This window comes from Lipotes vexillifer, unplaced genomic scaffold, assembly GCF_000442215.2.
Source record: "Lipotes vexillifer unplaced genomic scaffold, Lipotes_vexillifer_v1.1 scaffold154, whole genome shotgun sequence".
In the NCBI taxonomy this organism is placed as follows: domain Eukaryota; kingdom Metazoa; phylum Chordata; class Mammalia; order Artiodactyla; family Lipotidae; genus Lipotes; species Lipotes vexillifer.
Window position 1 is genome coordinate 290,265 of NW_006783737.1, and position 19,862 is coordinate 310,126.

The window sequence follows — 19,862 nt, forward strand, 5'->3', positions numbered from 1 at the left end:
GGTACGCGGGCCTCTCACTGTTGTGGCCTCTCCCGTTGCGCAGCACAGGCTCCGGACGCACAGGCTCAGCGGCCATGGCTCACGGGCCCAGCCGCTCCACGGCATGTGGGATCTTCCCGGACCGGGGCACGAACCCGCATCCCCTGCATCAGCAGGCAGACTCCCAACCACTGCGCCACCAGGGAAGCCCGATATGTCTGTCTTGTTGAGAGTAGAAGCTCAAAAATGATTTCATGAATAAATGTATATAAATTATTTTCAATTGACAACAAGCTTTTATTACATATAATCAAGTTCTCACAACAGACCTCATCATTTAGAAAAAGAAATCTTGAGGGGACATTTCATATATACCCAGCATTTTCTATATCTCTGGATGACCAGGAATAAACTGGAGATATTAATATATGAGATTTTTATTTATTAAAATATTTATTAAAATATTTTATTTATTTTTAATTATAAAAGTAATTCATGCAGCTTAGAAAAAAATTCAGTCAAAAAAGTACAGGGAAAAAAAGTATGAAGTAAAAATTGAAGTCCTCATTTCCTTCTTTCCCTGCTCATACGGATACCCAAAGGTAACTCCTTGTTAATAGTTTAGGGTGGATCCTTTAAGACGTGCATTTACAAATTATGTGGTGTTTGCAAACCAAGGACAGGAATAAAATTGATCCTGAAAAAAGTCTGAACATTGGCCTTGAATACTGTGAATATTTCTGTGAATATTTCTTCTTCTCTTTCTTCTCTTCATAATCAACTTTGTTTTTCTCTCTCACTGAAGACAGGCTTCTTCTCTTTTTTTTTTTTTTTTTTTTTTTTTTTTGCGGTACGCAGGCCTCTCACTGTTGTGGCCTCTCCTGTTGCGGAGCACAGGCTCCGGAAGTGCAGGCTCGGCGGCCGTGGCTCACGGGCCCAGCTGTTCTGCGGCATGTGGGCCACGAGGGAAGCCCCCAAGACAGGCTTCTTGATTCCTCGTTTCATTTGAATGAGTAGCTACCAACAAGTCGCAAGTTTTTATAGGTCCTCAGAGTTCAAGAAGAGCAACCAGACTATGCTAAAACCTTAGTCCAATTCCAAATCCCAGGAAGAGGATTCAGTTAGCCTATGGTGAGTCAGATGCACATCCTGTGGTCTGCCTGGGTGGGTCAACTTGGGGAGATGATAAAGGGTAGGGAAGTCTGGTCAGATAGAACCGTAAGTATTCACTACAATATATTTTGGTCCTCATTCCATGTTGGTACATTCTTTTTTATTTTATTTTATTTTTTTGCGGTACATGGGCCTCTCACTGTTGTGGCCTCTCCCTTTGCGGAGCACAGGCTCCGGACGCGCAGGCTCAGCGGCCATGGCTCACGGGCCCAGCTGCTCCGCGGCATGTGGGATCTTCCCGTGTCACCTGCATCGGCAGGCGGACTCTCAACCACTGCGCCACCAGGGAAGCCCGGTACATTCTTTTTAAAGGCTATATATCAGCCCATTGCATTGAAGAAGTGAGAAAATACCAGTAGGCATTTAGATTGTATCCAGTTTTTCATTATAGCAATGAACATACTTAAGTTTTTCTGCAATTATCTATATTATACATCATGAAATTTGGGGATCATAGTGGTGTGTACATTTGAACTTTTCATGTATGTTACCACTTGGCCCCCCAAAATGGTTGTAACAAATGACACATCCACATATACTGGGTATTCCCATTCTTCTTAGACTTTACCAGCACATTATGTGGAAAACAAAAACAAAAAACCAAGATATTTATTCATCTGAATAAACAGTATTTACTGATGGTTTATTCTGTACCTGGCCTGGTCCTGAAGCCTTGGGATTATAGCAGGAAACAAAACAAAGGCCCTACCTTCATGGAACAGTAACAATGAGCAATTCAACATAAATGTTGAAGATGGCTATGGAGAAAAATAAAGAAGGGTAAAGTGGCTCAGCAGGGCTTGAGTACAGCTTGCTATTGTAACTGGAGTGATCAAGGAGGGACTCTTCACTAGGGTGGCATTCAAGCTGATGCCTGAGGGTAAAAACTAGGCAGACATCTGAGGAAAGTGCACCCAAGTCCAAGAGAAGAAGCATGCCTGGGAAATGCAAGGAAGACCAAAGCAGGGCAGGGAGGCTGAGGCAGGGTGGGCAAGAGGGAGAACAGTAGGAGCAGATCTAAGGATAGGATCTAGGGAACATCTTTACCACGACTGCAAGCGGCCCGCACTGTCTGTAAATGGTGCTGACGAGAAAGTAAAAGGCCATTTTGCAATTCCAACCTCCCATCTCCACAGTTCGCAAGAGAACTAAGAGAACTGGAGTTCTCAGCTCAACCGGTGAGTAATCTGTGGAGATCGCTGTAGTTCAAGAATGAAAAGAAGGTAATCATTCCTAACTCCGACCACATGTGTAACTAAGTAAAGCCTAATCCACGGTGGTGTCATTTGCCCCGGAACCTTTAAGACCCTACTTTCCCAGCTACCCCAGTCACTCCAATCCTCCGAGGTGTTGGCAGAGAAGAGCTGCGCCTGCGCAGTGGCGCTGCGCGGACCGCACACCCGGAGGCCCCGCCCAGCCGTCAGTGGGCGGGGACAAAGTCAGCCCGAGCTCCGGAAGCGACCGCTGCCTGCCCCGTTAACGTGTCGGGCGAGGGAGACGCGTCGCAAAAAGTCGTGGTGGAAAGTCCCTACGATCTACAAACGTGGCGTTTTACGGTTCCTGTCCCTACTGAGCTGGGAGATGTCGGCTGCGGGACGGCCCGAGCCCTTGCGTCCTCCCGACGGCTTTGCGAAGCGGGTCCTGGTGACCGGGGGTGCTGGTTTCATGTAGGTAACGGCGCCGCTGGCAGAGTAGTGGCTCCCCAGAAACCCCAACCTTTCCCTGCGCCTCTGCTTGCCCTTGGCAATTTGGGATCAGCTTCGGGGATCTGATTGACAGGGGGGAGGGTCTTACGCACGACTAGGATCATCCCACTTTCTCTCCACTTCCCGGCCTGCGAAGACGTGCGTGGCTCCTTTGAAACGACTTCTTTTAAACGCCTCCCAAACTAAGCAAAAGTGCTGTGGTACTGTCCACCTTTCTACCTGGCCTGAGAGGTACCTGTCACTCTTCTGAGTGCGCCCCCTTTGCAGTAAGCTTCTCACCAACTGCCCCAACCCGAGCCAAGGGCCCACGATACACAGGCCTTGAACGTATAGGCTCCATGAACCGGTTTTGGGATTATGATAAGGGTTTCATTTATTCAGCAGACTTAAAAAAATTCTCTGTCGGTGTTTTGACCTGTACTAGTCGTTTGAAGCCCCTTTCCCTCTCACACCCATATTTAATCAGCAAGTCTTCTCTCACTCCTTCCAAAGAGACCACTTCTCACCCTCCTCCCCTGTTCTATCCTAGCCCCTGTTAATGTCTGCTTTTGCCTAGACTGCTACTGTAGCCTCCTGATTGGTCACATTGCTTCTACTCTTGTTCCCTTAAAGCCTGTTCTCACGCACAAGTCAGTGTTTATTAAGTAAATAAGTGCGTAATTTCACTCCAAAGATTCCTGTCGGACTTAGAATAAAATGTAAACTCTTTACCATGTCTGGAAGACTCTCAGGTGTCAGAGCTCATACCGGATCTCCTGTCCTGCCACCTCTTGCTTTTCTGGGCCTCTTGCAGTTCCTGGAACCCAGGAGGCTAGTTTCCCCTATTTTGAGGCCTTTGCACTTGCTTCCTCTCTGCTTAGGCTGTTTGCATCACTCAGTTCAGATGTTTACGCAGAGGTCACCTCCTCCCGGCCTTAGCTGACCACCCTATCTAAAATAGCCCCTCTCCCAACTAACACACTTATCACTACCTGAAACTATATTGCATATTTGTGTTTACTTGCTTATTGCCTGCATCCCAACCCTAGGATGTAAACCGAGTGAGGGCAGAGACTGTGGTTCCCTCAACACCTGGAAGAATGCTTCCCCCCTCATTAGTATATTAGATAACCTCTTCCAATCTGACAGTGGTTTGGAAGAGGGTACCAGGCAAGTTTCACTTAATGAAAAGGGGAGCATGGGCATAAAAGGGTGGAACAGTGCTGGTCCAAGGAAAGGTACGTCCTAGAAAGTTCTGTGAAAGGGCTGTCAAGTACAAACTCTGAATTCATAATTTGTTCCTAGGAGCCCAGCGTTTTGGTGTATATGATAAAAATCTGGTGGATCATCTCACTGAGAGATGCCTCTGGCTCCATTTCAGGGTCCTCTAAAACCCACTGTGCCACTAACCTCAGGATGGTTTCAGCAGTTCTTAGCCTTGGAAACCTAGGTTTACCACTTTACACCACCAAATTCTTATACCAAGAAATAGCAATTGCAATAGGCTACTGTGAACATGGACAACTCCTATGCTCATAACAGCTTAATTTTTACATAGTTATACCTGCAGTCTCTGAAAAGGCACATTGTCGGTTTAAGTCCATCTGCAGTGAACACCACCCATTGTATTTAAGATACTGCTTTACTACCACGCTCAAAGTATGCATGGACAGCATCATTTGGTTAATTATTTTCTTATACTCAGGACCAGTAAATTCTTTCTTCACCATAGTGTAAAGGGAGTGTAAGACTTTGTATATCAATACTGTTGAGAAGATTAATGAAAAGTGTGGATGTGTATATATTCAGCATAGTTATATCATTTCTGTTATCTTGCAGCAATTTGAAGGTATCTTTGAATAGTTTCCTAATATTCAACAACTTAGGGTAACGTTTGAGAATTTAAGGAAAAGGTTAAATTTTCTGCTAACAAGATACGCTTTTCTCTATAGTGCATCACATGTGATTGTCTCCTTAGTAGAAGATTATCCAAACTATATGATCATAAATCTAGACAAGGTAAGTTTTATAAAAATGAGCTCTGTGTTTAAAAAAAAAAAAGAGCCCTGTGTGCTGGAACTTATTTATATTTTTAAAAAGTATTAGAATCCTGTCCTGCTGATATTTTAGTTTTTTATTTAGTCATTTTAGCAGCTTAGGAGCCTATATAGTCATGTGTTCATACAGTTTTAAATCTTACATAAAGTCTTGAAACTTTTAAATTTGTTATGATAGCCCATAACGTAAAGGTTTTAAGTGCAGTATTTTTACTAAAAGAAAATCTTCACTCTGAATTCAGTATTTAGTGTAATCTTGTGATTATTAACCTTTTTTGGCATTGAGATACTCTGATTATTTTATTATATGATTTTATAACTGCCACCTCCTGAAAATTATATATTTATTTTAAAAACTAAAGTGCACGTAAATTAATTTAGTTTTGAGAATTTTTCTGTAATAATTGGAAGTTCCCTGGAGATTCTGAAAGCCATGATTGGTAATCATTGTGTTGTTGACTTTAAACACAAGATACAATTAGTTACCTTAATTTTATAAAACGTAATAATAAAAAATATATAGAGACAAAAAATAATCTGTAAGTCTTAATAATTTTTGCCTGCCATAATACCATGGACAGTAATTTTTTTCCTCCATCTGTGTACACTGATTTACCAACAGTTAACTCAGGAGAAAGCATAATGAGTTACAATATGTGTAACACAGGTGTAATTGTATTCAATCACTAATTCCTTTTCAGTAAGGAATGGTGAACTCTTACATCCCCCAGTGGCTGAAGGCAAATCTGCGCAGGAAAATTTTTTAAAGGAGAGGCTTACAAAAATTATTTTTTTTGTATTTTGAAAAGGTAACAAAATTACATATTTTTGTTTGTTTTTTACTTTTAAGATATCAGAAACTTCTAAAAACACTGAGAGCAAACACTTTAAGAAGACACGTTTTTGTGTTATGATCAGAAATCTGTAGTATTTTAAATAAATTGATATTTTATAGGAAAAGCTGTTAACACTTTTTGTGTTGTTTTTTCCCCATCCTTACTTATTTGAAGCTGGATTACTGTGCAAGCCTGAAGAATCTTGAAACCATTTCTAATAAACAAAATTACAAATTTATACAGGTATGGAAGTATTCTTATAGTTATATAATTATTTTATACTGTGCCTCTTTAGTCATTTAGACATTATATCTTTCTATTTTGTAAACTTGTGTAATATGGGCTTGGAAGCATGCTTATTAAAGACCTTTTTAATTTCCAGAAGTACCATGTGCTATAGAGAATATTACTTGTAGATTGATACTGCATATAAAGCTACATGTTATTTTTGGTGCCTTGGCAGATCTATGAGTAGCTGACTGAAATTCCATGGTGTGTGATTTTTAGGTCCTCACTAGCCGCCTTCTTAAGGCCTTACTGGTATTTAAAGAGATTGGTATAAAATAGGGTATTACTCGGGCCAGTCAGTAGTCAAAAACCCCACCATACAAGCCCATGGTAGTCCAAAGTATAAACCAAGCAGCCAGGTCGCGGTACACGGGCCTCTCACTGTTGTGGCCTCCCCCGTTGCGGAGCACAGGCTCCGGATGCTGCGCAGGCTCGGCAGCCATGGCTTACGGGCCAAGCCACTCCGCGGCATGTGGGATCTTCCCGGACCGGGGCACGAACCAGTGTCCCCTGCATCTGCAGGCGGACTCTCAACCACTGCGCCACCAGGGAAGCCCTGATTTATGTTTTTTAAAGTGATTCTATAAACTCTCTTTTTAACCACAAATCTTAAAGAATATACTAAGCAAACATTTCATAATTTTTTCTTCTATCTCAAAGTGTCTCCTTTAGTCACTGAAGAATTGTTGAGAATACGTATTTTTAGAACTAAACGTACATATAACATTAAAAATACTCAAGTTTACTTAGTTGTGGTGAAATCCATCATTCCAGTTGTTATACTTACGTTGAATATATTTCAATAGTGGTTATCTCAAACTTTTAAAAGTATGTTTAAATTTTTTCCTGTTAACATAGTTACCTTAGGTTGGCAAGAATGTTAAGAAAAAAAGCTGGCACAGTCCACAGTAGTTGGTGCTCAAAAAAATACTGTTTTAGACACTTATTTGCAAAAACATATTTTGAATCGAATATCTGGTATCCTAGGATGCTGAAGAAATACCTCATTACTGTATTTGACCCCTCAGTTGAATTTTCAAGATATTCTCTTTTATACCTGGGGTAGGGGATTAATTTTTTTTCTTATCATGTTTTTGTTCATGAAGTAAAATGGTTATTATGGTTGGGAGTGCTCAATGATACTTAGTTTTTTCATGTTTGTTTTTTTATATAGGGTGACATATGTGATTCTCACTTCGTGAAACTACTTTTTGAAACAGAGAAAATAGACATAGTACTACATTTTGCTGCACAAACACATGTAGGTAAGCATTGTTTAATGATGGGCAGATGTTTTTTTCCAGTGGCTAACTAGCCAAAATCAAGGTCCGATAACAGGGTTGAACAAGTAGTTACTTAATGTATGTGAAAGAACATATACCATGTTTTACCAGAAAAGCCCGTAGTCACTCTGTCATCTAGATACTTGGTGCTATTCAGATCCCTTGTGTTAGCGTAGGGTAAAATGTAACCTTGAATGTTATCGTAAAACTGAGTTTAGCCAAATCCAGAATTAGTGATTACTTCTGGGGAAATGGGCCTTTAGCCGTATTTTTATGTTGTTTTTCTTAAGGTGGGTGGTAGATACACAGTTGAACGTTATATTATTCTCTGTACTGTTTTGTCCTAAGATATCTTCTAATAATTTGTCTAGCATTTTATATTGTGAAATGTAATGTATATTCAGAAGAATTTAGAAGTAAGGTTAAATGAATAATGATAATGTGAATACTCATGTAGCCATCACCTAAACAAAAGAATGTTGCTGAACCCTCTTGAGTAGTAGTATTACTACTGCCTTATTACCTGATTTTTAAGTTATAATTTCCCTTGGTGTTCTCTGCAGTTTTACTGTCTCTGTATTTATCTCTAAACAGTATAGGTTAGTTTTGCCTGTTTTTAGATTTTATAAAAATGCGTATATAAAATAACATGAAGGGTTTTTGGTCTTGCTTTTTCATCCTTGTAGATTCATCCATGCAGTTGGGTGTAGGTATAATTTGTTCCTTGTCAGTGTCATACAATATTCCATTCCAAGTATATACCACAATTCCTGTGTCTGTTTTACTCTTGATGGACATTTGGATTGTTCGCACATTGGAGCAATTTTGAACAATACTACCATGAGCATTCTTACACATGCATCTTGGTACATATAAATACACATTTCTCTCAGTATATAACTGGAATTGTAAGATCTGCACACTTCAACATGGAGATAATTTCGAACTGTATTCCAAAGCAGTTATACCAGTTTCTTCTCCTGCAGGAGTATATGAGACCTTCTGTTATTCTAGATCTCACCAAAGCTTAGTTTTGTCAGTCTTTTCCATTTCTGTCAATCTGAGTAGTGTGTAGAGTGGCATCTGATTGTGGTTTTAATTTGTATTTCCCTGATTACTGATGAAGCTGTGTACTTTTTATATGTTTATTAATAATTTCAGTTTCTTCTTTTGTGAAATGCTGTTGAAATCTTTTGCCCATTTAAAAATTTTTAAATCAGTTCTCATTGATTTGTTGGAATATATATATGTGTGTGTGTGTATATGTGTGTGTGTGTGTGTGTGTGTGTGTACACACACACACACACACACACACACACACTGGATACTAGTCCTTTGTTATGTGTATTATATATATCTTCTCCCACTCTGTAGCTTATTTTTTCATCTTTTTGCTAGTGTGTTTTGATGAACATGTTCTTATATAAATTCTCAATGAATTTATATATCTTTTATGGTATGGTTAATGCTTTTTGGGTCTTAAGAAATTCTCTTTTACCCCAAGGTTATGAAGATATTCTTCTGTGTTATCTTTGAAAAGCTTTATAGTTTTGCCTTTCACATTTAGGTTTGTAATCCATCTGAAACTCATTTTTATATGCAGTATGAGATAAGAATCCAATTTCATTTTTTTCTATTTGAATGCCAATTGGACCTCTCCCACTTATGGGAACGTTCACCAGTTTCCACTGCTCTGTCATGTATCAAGCATCTATATGAGTATCTGTTTCTCAACTCCCCATTTGTCTTATCTGTTTGTGCCTGTGCTGATCACACAGTATATCGACTAATGTAGTGTTTTCATATCTGGTAGAACAAGTCCTTCTACTTGGTTAACGATAAAGTGGTTTTCCTTCCAACAATTTATGAGATGCTTACCAGTACTTCCTGTTGTCAATCTTTGGTGGTTTTATTATATTTTTCCCTGATTATTAATGATGTTAAAAACCTTTGCATTTGTTTACTGGATTATCCTCCTCCCTTTCCTATTTGTGTATCTCTTTAGAAGGTTTCTGTGTAAGTCTGTTTACCATTTTCAAGTGGGTTGTCAGTTTTTTCCTTACAGATTTTTATAAGTCCTTTATATATTCTGAATTCAAATCTTTTCCACTACCTTTTTTCCAATCTGTGATTTGCCTTTTCACTTCCTTTCTATTTTATCTCATCTCATCTCACCCCACCTCAACTCACGTCACCTCACCTCAGCTGCGTTGTGCGATCTGAGTTCCCCAACCAGGGATTGAACCCAGGCCCTTGGCAGTGAGAGTGCTAAGTCCTAACCACCAGACTGCCAGGAATTTCCTTGCCTTTTCACTTTCTTAATGATGTCTTTTGATGACTTGAAATTCTTCATTTCAGCGTAGTCCAGTTTATCAGCCTTTTCCTTTATGGTCAGTGCTCTTTGCGTTCTGTGTAAGAGCTCTTTTCCTACCTCCAAGGTCATGGAGATATTCTCTTAGATTCTTTTCATAAAACTTATTGTTTTGCCTTCTACATTCAGATATTTTCCCCATATGAATATCAGTTTGACCCAGCACCATTTATTGAAAGAATCAACCTTTCCCCATTGCCACCTTTGTTGGAGATCAAGTACCCATATAGGCATGGTTCTGTTTCTGGCTTCCTGTTCTGTTCCGTTGGTCTTTGTCTATCCTTATGCCATTACCACACTGTAATTACTGTAACTTTATAATAATTCTTGATACCAGCAAAGCAAACCCTCCTACCTTTTAGTTCCAAAATTTTTTAAAATTTAAGAGCATTTTAAATTTTAGATGTATCATTTCTTTTTTGAATTAAAAAAAAGTGTTTCCCGCAAATATTGCACTGATAGTTTTCTAGGTTCTAAGAATTCGCATGTACTATGTAATTTGTGCTTAAAGAAATCATAAATAGCAATGCACCTTATGTTATTTTTAACACCGTTGCAGTTGTGGTGAATGAAGAAAAGTGAATAGAGTTTTCCTTAAGCCTGAGTCTACTGTTTAGTATTTGCTTTGTCCCTTGAGTGGAATTCTTCTAGCTTTTTCTTCTTTTTTTTAGATCTTTCATTTGTCCGTGCCTTTGAGTTTACGTATGTTAATGTTTATGGCACTCACGTTTTGCTAAGTGCTGCTCATGAAGCCAGAGTGGAGAAATTTATTTATGTCAGCACAGATGAGGTCTATGGAGGCAGTCTTGATAAGGTGAGCTTAGAAAATGACTGTTTCGGACTTCCCTGGTGGCGCAGTGGTTAGGAGTCCGCCTGCCAATGTAGGGGACATGGGTTCGAGCCCTGGTACGGCAAGATCCCACATGCCGCAGAGCAGCTAAGCCCATGCGCCACAACTACTGAGCCCATGCGCCACAACTATTTTTTTAAAATAATTTTTAATATTTATTTATTTATTTATTTTTGGCTGCATTGGGTCTTCGTTGCTGCACACGGACTTTCTCTAGTTGTGGCGAGCGGGGGCTACTCTTCATTGCTGTGCGTGGGCTTCTCATTGCGGTGGCTTCTCTTGTTGCAGAGCACGGGCTCTAGGTGCGTGGGCTTCAGTAGTTGCAGCACGTGGGCTCAGTAGTTGTGGCTCACAGGCTCTAGAGCACAGGCTCAGTAACTGTGGAGCATGGACTTAGTTGCTCCGCAGCATGTGGGACCTTCCCAGACCAGGGCTCGAACCCATGTCCCCTGCATTGGCAGGAGGATTCTTAACCACTGAGCCACTAGGGAAGCCCTGCGCCACAACTACTGAAGGCCGCGCACCTAGAGCCCTTGCTCCGCAACAAGAAAAGCCACCGCAATGAGATGCCTGCGCACCGCAATGAAGAGTAGACCCCGCTCACCGCAACTAGAGAAAGCCCGCGCGCAGCAACAAAGACCCAACGCAGCCAAAAATAAATAAATTAAATAAATAAATAAAACAGATGTTATAAAAAGAAAATGACTGTTTCACCTACTTACCCCGTACCACCATACAAACCTGTCTTATGAAAACCTACTCTGGACTTTTTTCATCTTCTGATTATACACACTTACGGGACTCCCCAGAATATTATTCCGTTGTGTCTTCTGTTCAAATCAAATAGTACCACCCCAAATGGGGAACGACAGCCTAGTCTGGTACAGATTTATATATGTAATTTGATCGACATATTTTGCAAGCGAGCAGCAGCTTTTCCCTGATCACTCAGTCTTACATCATGAATGTCATTCCCATGGGCCAAAGCACGTGTAAGTTATGCTGCAGCATAAGGCCTGTCTCCCTTCTCTTCCGCTCAGCAAAGCATATTGTACTGTCAAGGAGTGAGTGTGAAATTGTTGTAGAAACTGGAATCTGTTCTCCTTTGTTAATCATTTGTAAACATTATACTTTTTATGCAAAGAGAGGCTCCATTCTCCAGTCTGTATTTTTCATAGTCAGTGTTTACAATGACCTCATTTTGTTTTGTTTTATTTTTTAAATGCATTTATTTACCAAAACACATACGTAGTGGGAAAAAAACCAAGTAGTTTGAAAAGACTTATAATGAGAAAAAGCAGACCCTGACCACTTCTCCTCAGTGCCCAATCCCACTTCTGAGGAACAGCCATTTGCAAACTCTCTCTGCAATTTTTATCAGGTAAGCTTCTTCCTTCTTGTACTCCTGTCAGCCTACATCAGGTCTGACACAGTAGCCAGAATGCTTTTTAAAATATAAGTCAGATCATGATATTACTGTCATCAAAACCCATCAGTGTTTTGACAGTGGCCTTCAAGGTTCCACATGCTCTGGCCTCTGGCTTTCAGACCTCATCTCACATTTCTCTTCCCTCACACTAGCCTCCTTGTAGTTCCATTGGACACAGTCTGTCTCAGGGCCTTTGCACTTGCTGTTCTGTTTGCCTGCCTTACAGGGTTGTTACGAACTTTAAAGAAGTTACTACATGTAAAGTGCTTAGAAAAATGCCAGGCACATAGTTGGGTTTCAGTAATTTTTTTTTTTTTTTTTTGGCTGCGTTGGGTCTTTGTTGCTTTGCGGGCTTTCTCTAGTTGTGGCGAGTGGGGGCTACTCTTCCTTGCGGTATGTGGGCTTCTCACAGCGATGGCTTCTCTTGTTGCGGAGCATGGGCTCTAGGTGCGCGGGCCTCAGTAGTTGCGGCACGTGGGCTCAATAGTTGTGGCTCGCGGGATCTAGAGCGCAGGCTCAGTAGTCATGGTGCACTGGCTTAGTTGCTCCAGGACATGTGGGATCTTCCTGGACCAGGGATCGAACCCGTATCCCCTGCATTGGCAGGATTCTTAACCACTGCACCACTGGGGACGTCCTCAATAAATGTTTTTTAAATGTACTGATTTACATTTCAAGTTTGTAATATGTTCTCCGATTTTTCTACTTAGAAAGTATACATAATACTTATTTTTTTAATATCTTTTTAAAATTAGGAATTTGATGAATCTTCTCCCAAACAACCTACAAATCCCTATGCATCATCTAAAGCAACTGCTGAGTGTTTTGTACAGTCTTACTGGGAACGATACAGGGTAAGAACTGACCTCAGAAACTCTAGAATCATTTTTCTTTGGACTTAGGTGTTAAAACTCCAAGTTAGCATTAGCAACATTTCATTTTTAGGAGGGCAGACATAGATTAAGAAAAGTTATATATTAAGGAATTTAAAAAACTCATTTCCAATATTGTGTGGACAAAGCAGGGACCTATTTCTTCTTATCCAGTTCATCCTTTAAAGGAATAATTTATGTATATATTTTTTTCTGCTTCACTAATAGGTAGAGTGTTACAGCTAGAGTGAAAAGCCCTGTTGGAATGTCCTGATTCCCAGGAGTCCTCTGAGTGAAGGAAGACAGAGGGAGGTTAGATTCCCTTACCAGCCACTGCTTCTCTCGGCCCCTCGTGAAGGGGAGATAGATTTACCCCAGTGGCTGTGTCAGTGTCCGTGCAGGAGCCTTGCCCACTATGAATCATCACCTGGAACCCCTGCACTTGGCTTCCCACTGATCTTCCAGAGTTATTAGGGACTGGGTCAGAAAGGCGAACCAAGGGATTGCTTCAGCTTCTCTAGCCTTTTGTGTTCCAGTAGCATTGGTCTTTTCCCTCCATGGACGCTCTTTTTATTTGTAAGGGTTGGTCCAACAGAGAAAGCCAACTTGAAGTTTAACATCTCAGGTGGTCTCTGAAAGAATCAGGTAGAAATGTCCTTAATTTCCCGCTATCAGACCTACAAACCCGCCTCCATCTGTATTCATCCTTCCTTTGTCCCAGTGAAGAGACTATTCCTCTTCTTCCTTTTGGAACCTCTGCCTTTATCGGAATCCCGTCCTCTCCTGTCTTTTCAGGAACCTTACATTAGAAAAAAAAAATCCCTTTGCTTCTGTCCTTAAGGTGTGTGGAATTATTCAGTCAAAAGTGCCCATATGTTAAAACTGCTTATCTTTAGATAATCATTATTATTGGACCCTCCCATTACCTTAATGTTGAACTCTCTTTAAGTTTCCAGTTGTCATCACACGAAGCAGTAATGTTTATGGACCACATCAATATCCAGAAAAGGTACATTTTACTTTTGAATTCCTGATGTGTTTTAGTGATTGTAACTTCTCATTATTTAAAATAATCCCTCTTCAGTTATTTGTCCAAAGAATTTTTGTTGCAATTAACCGTAATTATAAATACTTTATAGGCCACATACAAATCTCATCATGTTTAGAGTTTGAAAACTTGAGTTTAAGTCTCAACTTGATACTCACCAGCTGGGATGACCTTAGGTCCTTTGAGCATTGTCTTTAAATTGACGGGTAATGATAATACTTAGGAAGGATTCTGAAGAGTCCAGTGAGATGATGTATGTGAAAATGCTTTGTACTTTGCAGGATTCTAAAACACTACAGAGTACTCCCATCACTACTGTCACACCAGTGAAGACTCCTTCCCAGTATGCAGTCAGACCATATGTCAGCCTGTACAGAAACGTAGACGCTAGTTAGAGAGTGATGCAGGAAGCTTGTACATAAACTTGTCTTAAAGGCAGCCGATTAGCTGTTCCCCAGCTCCTCTGTATTGTTGCAGGCCTGAATGTCGTCCAGAAAGTAGTTTAGCAAATAAAGAAATGTAGTTAAAAGGCTGAAAATGTGTGTGGTTGATTCTGTATCATTAAGCCCAAATGTTAAGTAACTACTAGTCTCACTGCCTAAATTTATTTATTTATTAAAATTTTTATTGGAGTATAGTTGATTTACAATGTTGTGTTAGTTTCAGGTGTACAGCAGAGTGAATCAGTTATACATATATCTCAGTGCCTAAATTTAGAGCTGGGTTTTCTCACTTCTTAGCTGCTGGTTGCCTTGATCTGTCTGCCCAAAGGAAAGGGCCATATCATGATCTGCTGATATTAATATATATTTGGCTTAATTTTTTAACACTTATTATAAATTTAATAATTTCTTATCTCACCATGTTTGACACCAATTTTCTTTGAATCCAGTGGCACTGGAATTACTTTTTATTAATTTTACAAGCACTTATTGAATAAGTACTGTATGTAAAGTAAAAAGTACATGAGTCCTGCTCATATGAAATCAACACAAAAGTGAGCTTGCAGTGAGAGAAAACTGTTCAGGAAGATTTTTTCTGAACTTTTTCACTATTTATATCATTTTATCTTCATTTTTATCTAGCAAAAAACTTGTATTTGTGAAATAAGAAACGATCTTACAGTTCTTTTACTTATCAAAATTATAATAAGTGTTTCTTGAACTCCTGATAAGAATTACAATCTGCCCATAAGTGTATTTCTTAACAATAATAATATTTTAACCTTATGATGAGTTCAGGTTTATATTAATGAATGAATTTCCAAAGTCTGAAATGATAATTTAAATATTCTTTTAGGTTATTCCAAAATTTATATCTTTACTTCAACACAACAGGAAATGGTATGTTATTTACCTTTGTACCCATGTTTTTCTGGTATGCTGGAGTATTTAGTGTCAGTCTTTCTTGAAAATCAAAAAGTGTTAGAGTTGGAGGCCTTAGGATTTAATGTCCCAACAAATTTAAGAATTCCTTCTACAGTCAGTGTAATAGTTTTAAAAATAATTATAATGTATAATTCATCTTTATAATTTGATTACTAAGATAATTTTAATTCTTAAATAATCCATCCTAAAACTTTGAGTAATAGCATTAAAATTTGTCATCTATCTTTATATAATTTTACTTTTTCAAAAGACTTAACTGAACCGTAGATAGTCTTCAAAGTGAACTTAAGGTATAAAATTGATGAATAAATATTTCTGCAGGGGTCACTTACATGTTTGCCACTTTCCTAGTGAGCACCCACAGTGGGTTTGGAGGTCAGTTAAGAATTATGGATAAAATCTGGAAGTCATGAGAATTTGTATTTTCAGTAAGAGATGTCTAGGATCTTCATGGGAATTGCCTTCTCTGGAATTGTACCCAATCATTGCCATACCCTGGTTTGGGAGAGCTTACTTTTTTTTTTTACACTTTATGATTCCCTTTCATTTCATCTTTTTAGCTGCATTCATGGATCAGGGCTTCAAACAAGAAACTTCCTTTATGCTACTGATGTAGTAGAAGCATTTCTCACTGTCCTCAAAAAGGGAAAACCAGGTGAAATTTATAACATTGGAACCAATTTTGAAATGTCAGTTCTCCAGCTTGCCAAAGAACTAATACAACTGGTATGTATATATTATAAAAGGATAGTATTTTCAAAATTGTCACTAAATTAGTGACAGTAATCGCTAATTTTGTCAAAATCAACAATTTACAGTTTACTCATTTGAAAAGTGAACCAGTAAAAAAAGGAACTTCATAATTCCATATGTATGCTGAGATGTGTCATTATTTGAAACTGCATCACTCATTTAGTCACAGCTTTTCAGGAAAAAAATTCCACAACGTTAAATATGCATACCCATTATAAGACATATTCGATTTCAGAAAATCGAATGTTAAGTTGTGTGTCCTAGAATCAAGGAACAGTGATATATAGATAATAGTTATGAGTGTTTTTATGTACTAGTGAGCATCAATTATAAATCTCAGGATTCAGTAAAAAGAGCGATTGAACGAATGGAAAAAACTTGTTTTCCTTTACACTACTCACAGAACACTCTGTCCTCCGAACGTGTGAGTTTTCCACGCCCAGCAATTCTCAGACACCAGCTCGGTGTCCTACTATTTAACTCAATTCTGACAATATCTGTCTGGAGATGGTGTCAGATACCACAGGTTAAGGGCTCAGTGTCACAAGACTGCCCTCACTTCACATGTCAACCCTGAGACCTGGCTGTCACCTGTGCTTTTGATCAACGAGGTATAAGTTTGAGACAATTTGCTACAGGGGCTCACCGAACTCAGGAAAACAGTTTGCCCACTAGGTTACCGGTTTATTACAAAGGATGGAGGAGATGCACAGGGCAAGATAGGAGGGAAAGGGTGTGGAGCTTCCTGCCCTCTCCGGGTGTGCCACCTTCCCAGCACCTCCGTGTGTTCAGCAGCCTGGAAGCTCTCCTCTTGGGTTTTTATGGAGGCTTCATTAAGTAGTCATGATTGATTGAATCATGGCCACTGATGATTAGTTCCACTTCTGGTCCCCTTCCCCTCCCTGGAGGTGGGGGCAGGGAGGCTGAGTTCCATCTCTCCAGTCACATGGTTGGTTCCCTTGGCAAGCAGTCTTCATCCTTAGGCGCTTTCCAAAAATCACGTATTAACCTGAACTCTGGTGTGGTTGAAAGGAACTTATGAACAGCAAAAGACACCTTTATCTCTCATCACCAGGAAATCCCAAAGGTTTTAGGAACTCTGTGCCAGGAGCAGGGATGAACACCAAATATATATTTCTTATTTTAAATCGCAATATCACACTGAGTAATAACCAAAAGCCAAAAAAATTCATTTTCTCCTATAGTTTATATAATGTGTATTCTCTCTGAGCTTCAGATGGAATTCAGGTTATAAAGTATGGAAAGTGTTATAAAGTGCTATTCGTCTTAGCTGTGTTCCGCACGTGGAGGAGGAGGTTTTGCTCGTCTTTTGACTCAGCTGTTGAACACCGTCTTCTGGTTTCACTTTGTAATTTGACTCGAAGTTCTTCTCCATTTTGACAGATCAAAGAGACCAATTCAGAGTCTGAAATGGAAACCTGGGTTGAGTATGTTAATGATAGGTGAGTAACAAGCTAAAATATTGGGGAAAGGTGGTGAAATCTTAGGTACTTATAAGATTATAAAATGTATGGACTTACCCAGAAAAGTTTATCTTTTTTGCATTTTCTGCTAGAATGTTTTTTCCTGATAATAAATGTCGTAACTAGCATTATTATTAGCTGTGTGACTTAAAGAAAGTTATTGACCCTTTCCAAGTCTGAGATTTCCTTGAGTGTGAAATAGGGATAATAATACCTTGCTTATGGAAGTATTTTAAAATTTAATTTATAATGTATATAAACTACCAGACCCAGGGCATGGAACATGAGTCCTAACAGGTTTATGTGTATTCATTCATTCATTCATCAGACATTTAGGTATGAGACATTGCATTCATACCTAGATTGTGGTTGAAATGAGAAAAGGATAAGCCACAGAGAGGGTTAGGCTTCTGGATTATAGATGATTTTTAACATATACTTTATTTTACAAATATATACGAGTGTCAGCAGGGAGAATTTTTTGAGAGAAAATTTGAATTATGGACACACATTATTTCTCTTAGTATTTAAATTTGTAAATAGGGAATTTCCTGGTGGTCCAGTGGTTAGGACTCCACACTTTCACTACCGAGGGCCTGAGTTCAATCCCTAGTCTGGGAACGAAGATCCCTCAAGCCGTGCAGCAGGGCCAAAAATAAATACATTTGTAAATATATATCCACGGTATCATTTAAAATCTGTTTTGTTTTCCAAGACCTACCAATGACATGAGATATCCAATGAAATCAGAAAAAATACATGGCTTAGGATGGAGACCTAAAGTGCCTTGGAAAGAAGGAATAAAGAAAACAAGTATGTTATGAATTGATCATTTGGGGGGAGGGGGAGAATCAGAAAAATTTTAAGGCACAGTAATTTATTTTAGGACGCTACAAACAGTGTTGTGGTGAATCACTTTCACTTTTCAAATTTTTACATTTAATGTCTTTCTAACGTTAGTAATTAAGTATCCTGAATTTCATAGACTAACTTCTGATTAGGCTTCCTTTGTCTTACTAGCATTTATCAGATAACTATTTCATTGATTCTCAGATGCACATTTTTTCACATCCTTGAGAGGTATGTGTTTTACAATCACTAGTGTCTTATAATTATTATTTCAACTTTTTTTCTTTCTTTCTAATATGTAAAGTAATGGTCCATCTTAAGATCAGGCATCTGAGATTTGGTGAAATAGAGACAGTTGCCGTCTTTGAGCATCTTGAGTCTTTTTATACTGAAACAGACAAATAGGAAGCAAATTTAGTATGTGCAGAAATAGCCATTAAAATAAGTGTATATATAGTCTGTGCATATATGTTAAATTCTCTTTAGAAATGTACTCGAGAAAAGATACCCAAGTGTAGGAAAAAGTCTCAGTTCAGAGCTTGGCATACAAAATATTTGTGTTGAATTTGAAAAAGCAAATTCAGGGACTTCCCTGGTGGTCCAGTGGTTAGGACTCCGTGCTTTCAATGCTGTGGGCCCCGGTCAGGAAACAAAGATTTTGTAAGCTGCGCACATAGCGCAGCCAAAAAAAAAAAAAGCAAATTCAAAGATAATTTATTATTTTTCAACTAAAAATCTTTATTAATAGGATAGCAACATAAAATAATTTTACATATTAACAAAAGGAAGTTGACATCATCTCACTGTGCCTATCATGCAGTATTGTGATGTTTACATGAACAAAATACTACACTTTTTTTCCTGTGACTTTAAAACCAGTACAAGTGACGTATCTCCCTTTCCCCCTGAATTCCCTAAAATTAGAATGTTTTAATACTTGTACCAGCAAATTCAGTATTGAAGGACTTTTGAAGTTAAAAAGAAAAAAAGTTGTTGATTTTTAAATCTACGTTTTCAGGTGATGAAACATCTTCTGATTAACATCATTGGTTAGTTCAAAATCAAATTGTTTTCGTCATTAGGCAATCCTTGCCTACACATTAGCTGATGGGCAGGGTTTTTCTTACTTAGCAGGAACCCAGTCAATATTGGTTAACTGATGTTTAGTTTTTTATGTTTTATTTTTGTCTTTTTGTTTTATCAGTTGAGTGGTACGGAGAGAATTTTCACAACTGGAAGAATGCAGAAAAGGCATTAGAACCCTTTCCAGTACAACCACCGTTTGTATAGTCGGGACAGTTTTCAGAGAAAGAAGAAACTTATCCTACCTCAACAAATGATATGAAATCAAACGACCAAATGAAGTGTCCTCTTTTCATCTGGAATTAGATTATGACTTTTTGTATAAAATTCAAATGTAAAATGCCTCAGTCTTTAGAAGAGGTTCAGTATTAGCATAGGATTTAAATATCAAAATTCTCTCAGAAACCTTTTCTCCTAAAAATTAGGAACCAGTA

The 19,862-nt window shown here is 38.8% G+C and overlaps 1 protein-coding gene across 1 annotated transcript; it reads left to right on the top strand.

Moving 5' to 3' along the window:
- Positions 1-2,733: 2,733 nt before the first annotated feature.
- Positions 2,734-19,635, top strand: TGDS (TDP-glucose 4,6-dehydratase). Its single transcript, XM_007456375.1, has 12 exons — positions 2,734-2,819; positions 4,790-4,856; positions 5,905-5,973; positions 7,193-7,283; positions 10,344-10,486; positions 12,707-12,805; positions 13,773-13,832; positions 15,171-15,214; positions 15,820-15,985; positions 17,417-17,475; positions 18,212-18,309; positions 19,550-19,635. Exons 1-12 carry the CDS (start codon positions 2,734-2,736, stop codon positions 19,633-19,635), a joined length of 1,068 nt encoding a protein of 355 aa, XP_007456437.1.
- The last annotated feature ends 227 nt before the right edge of the window (positions 19,636-19,862 follow it).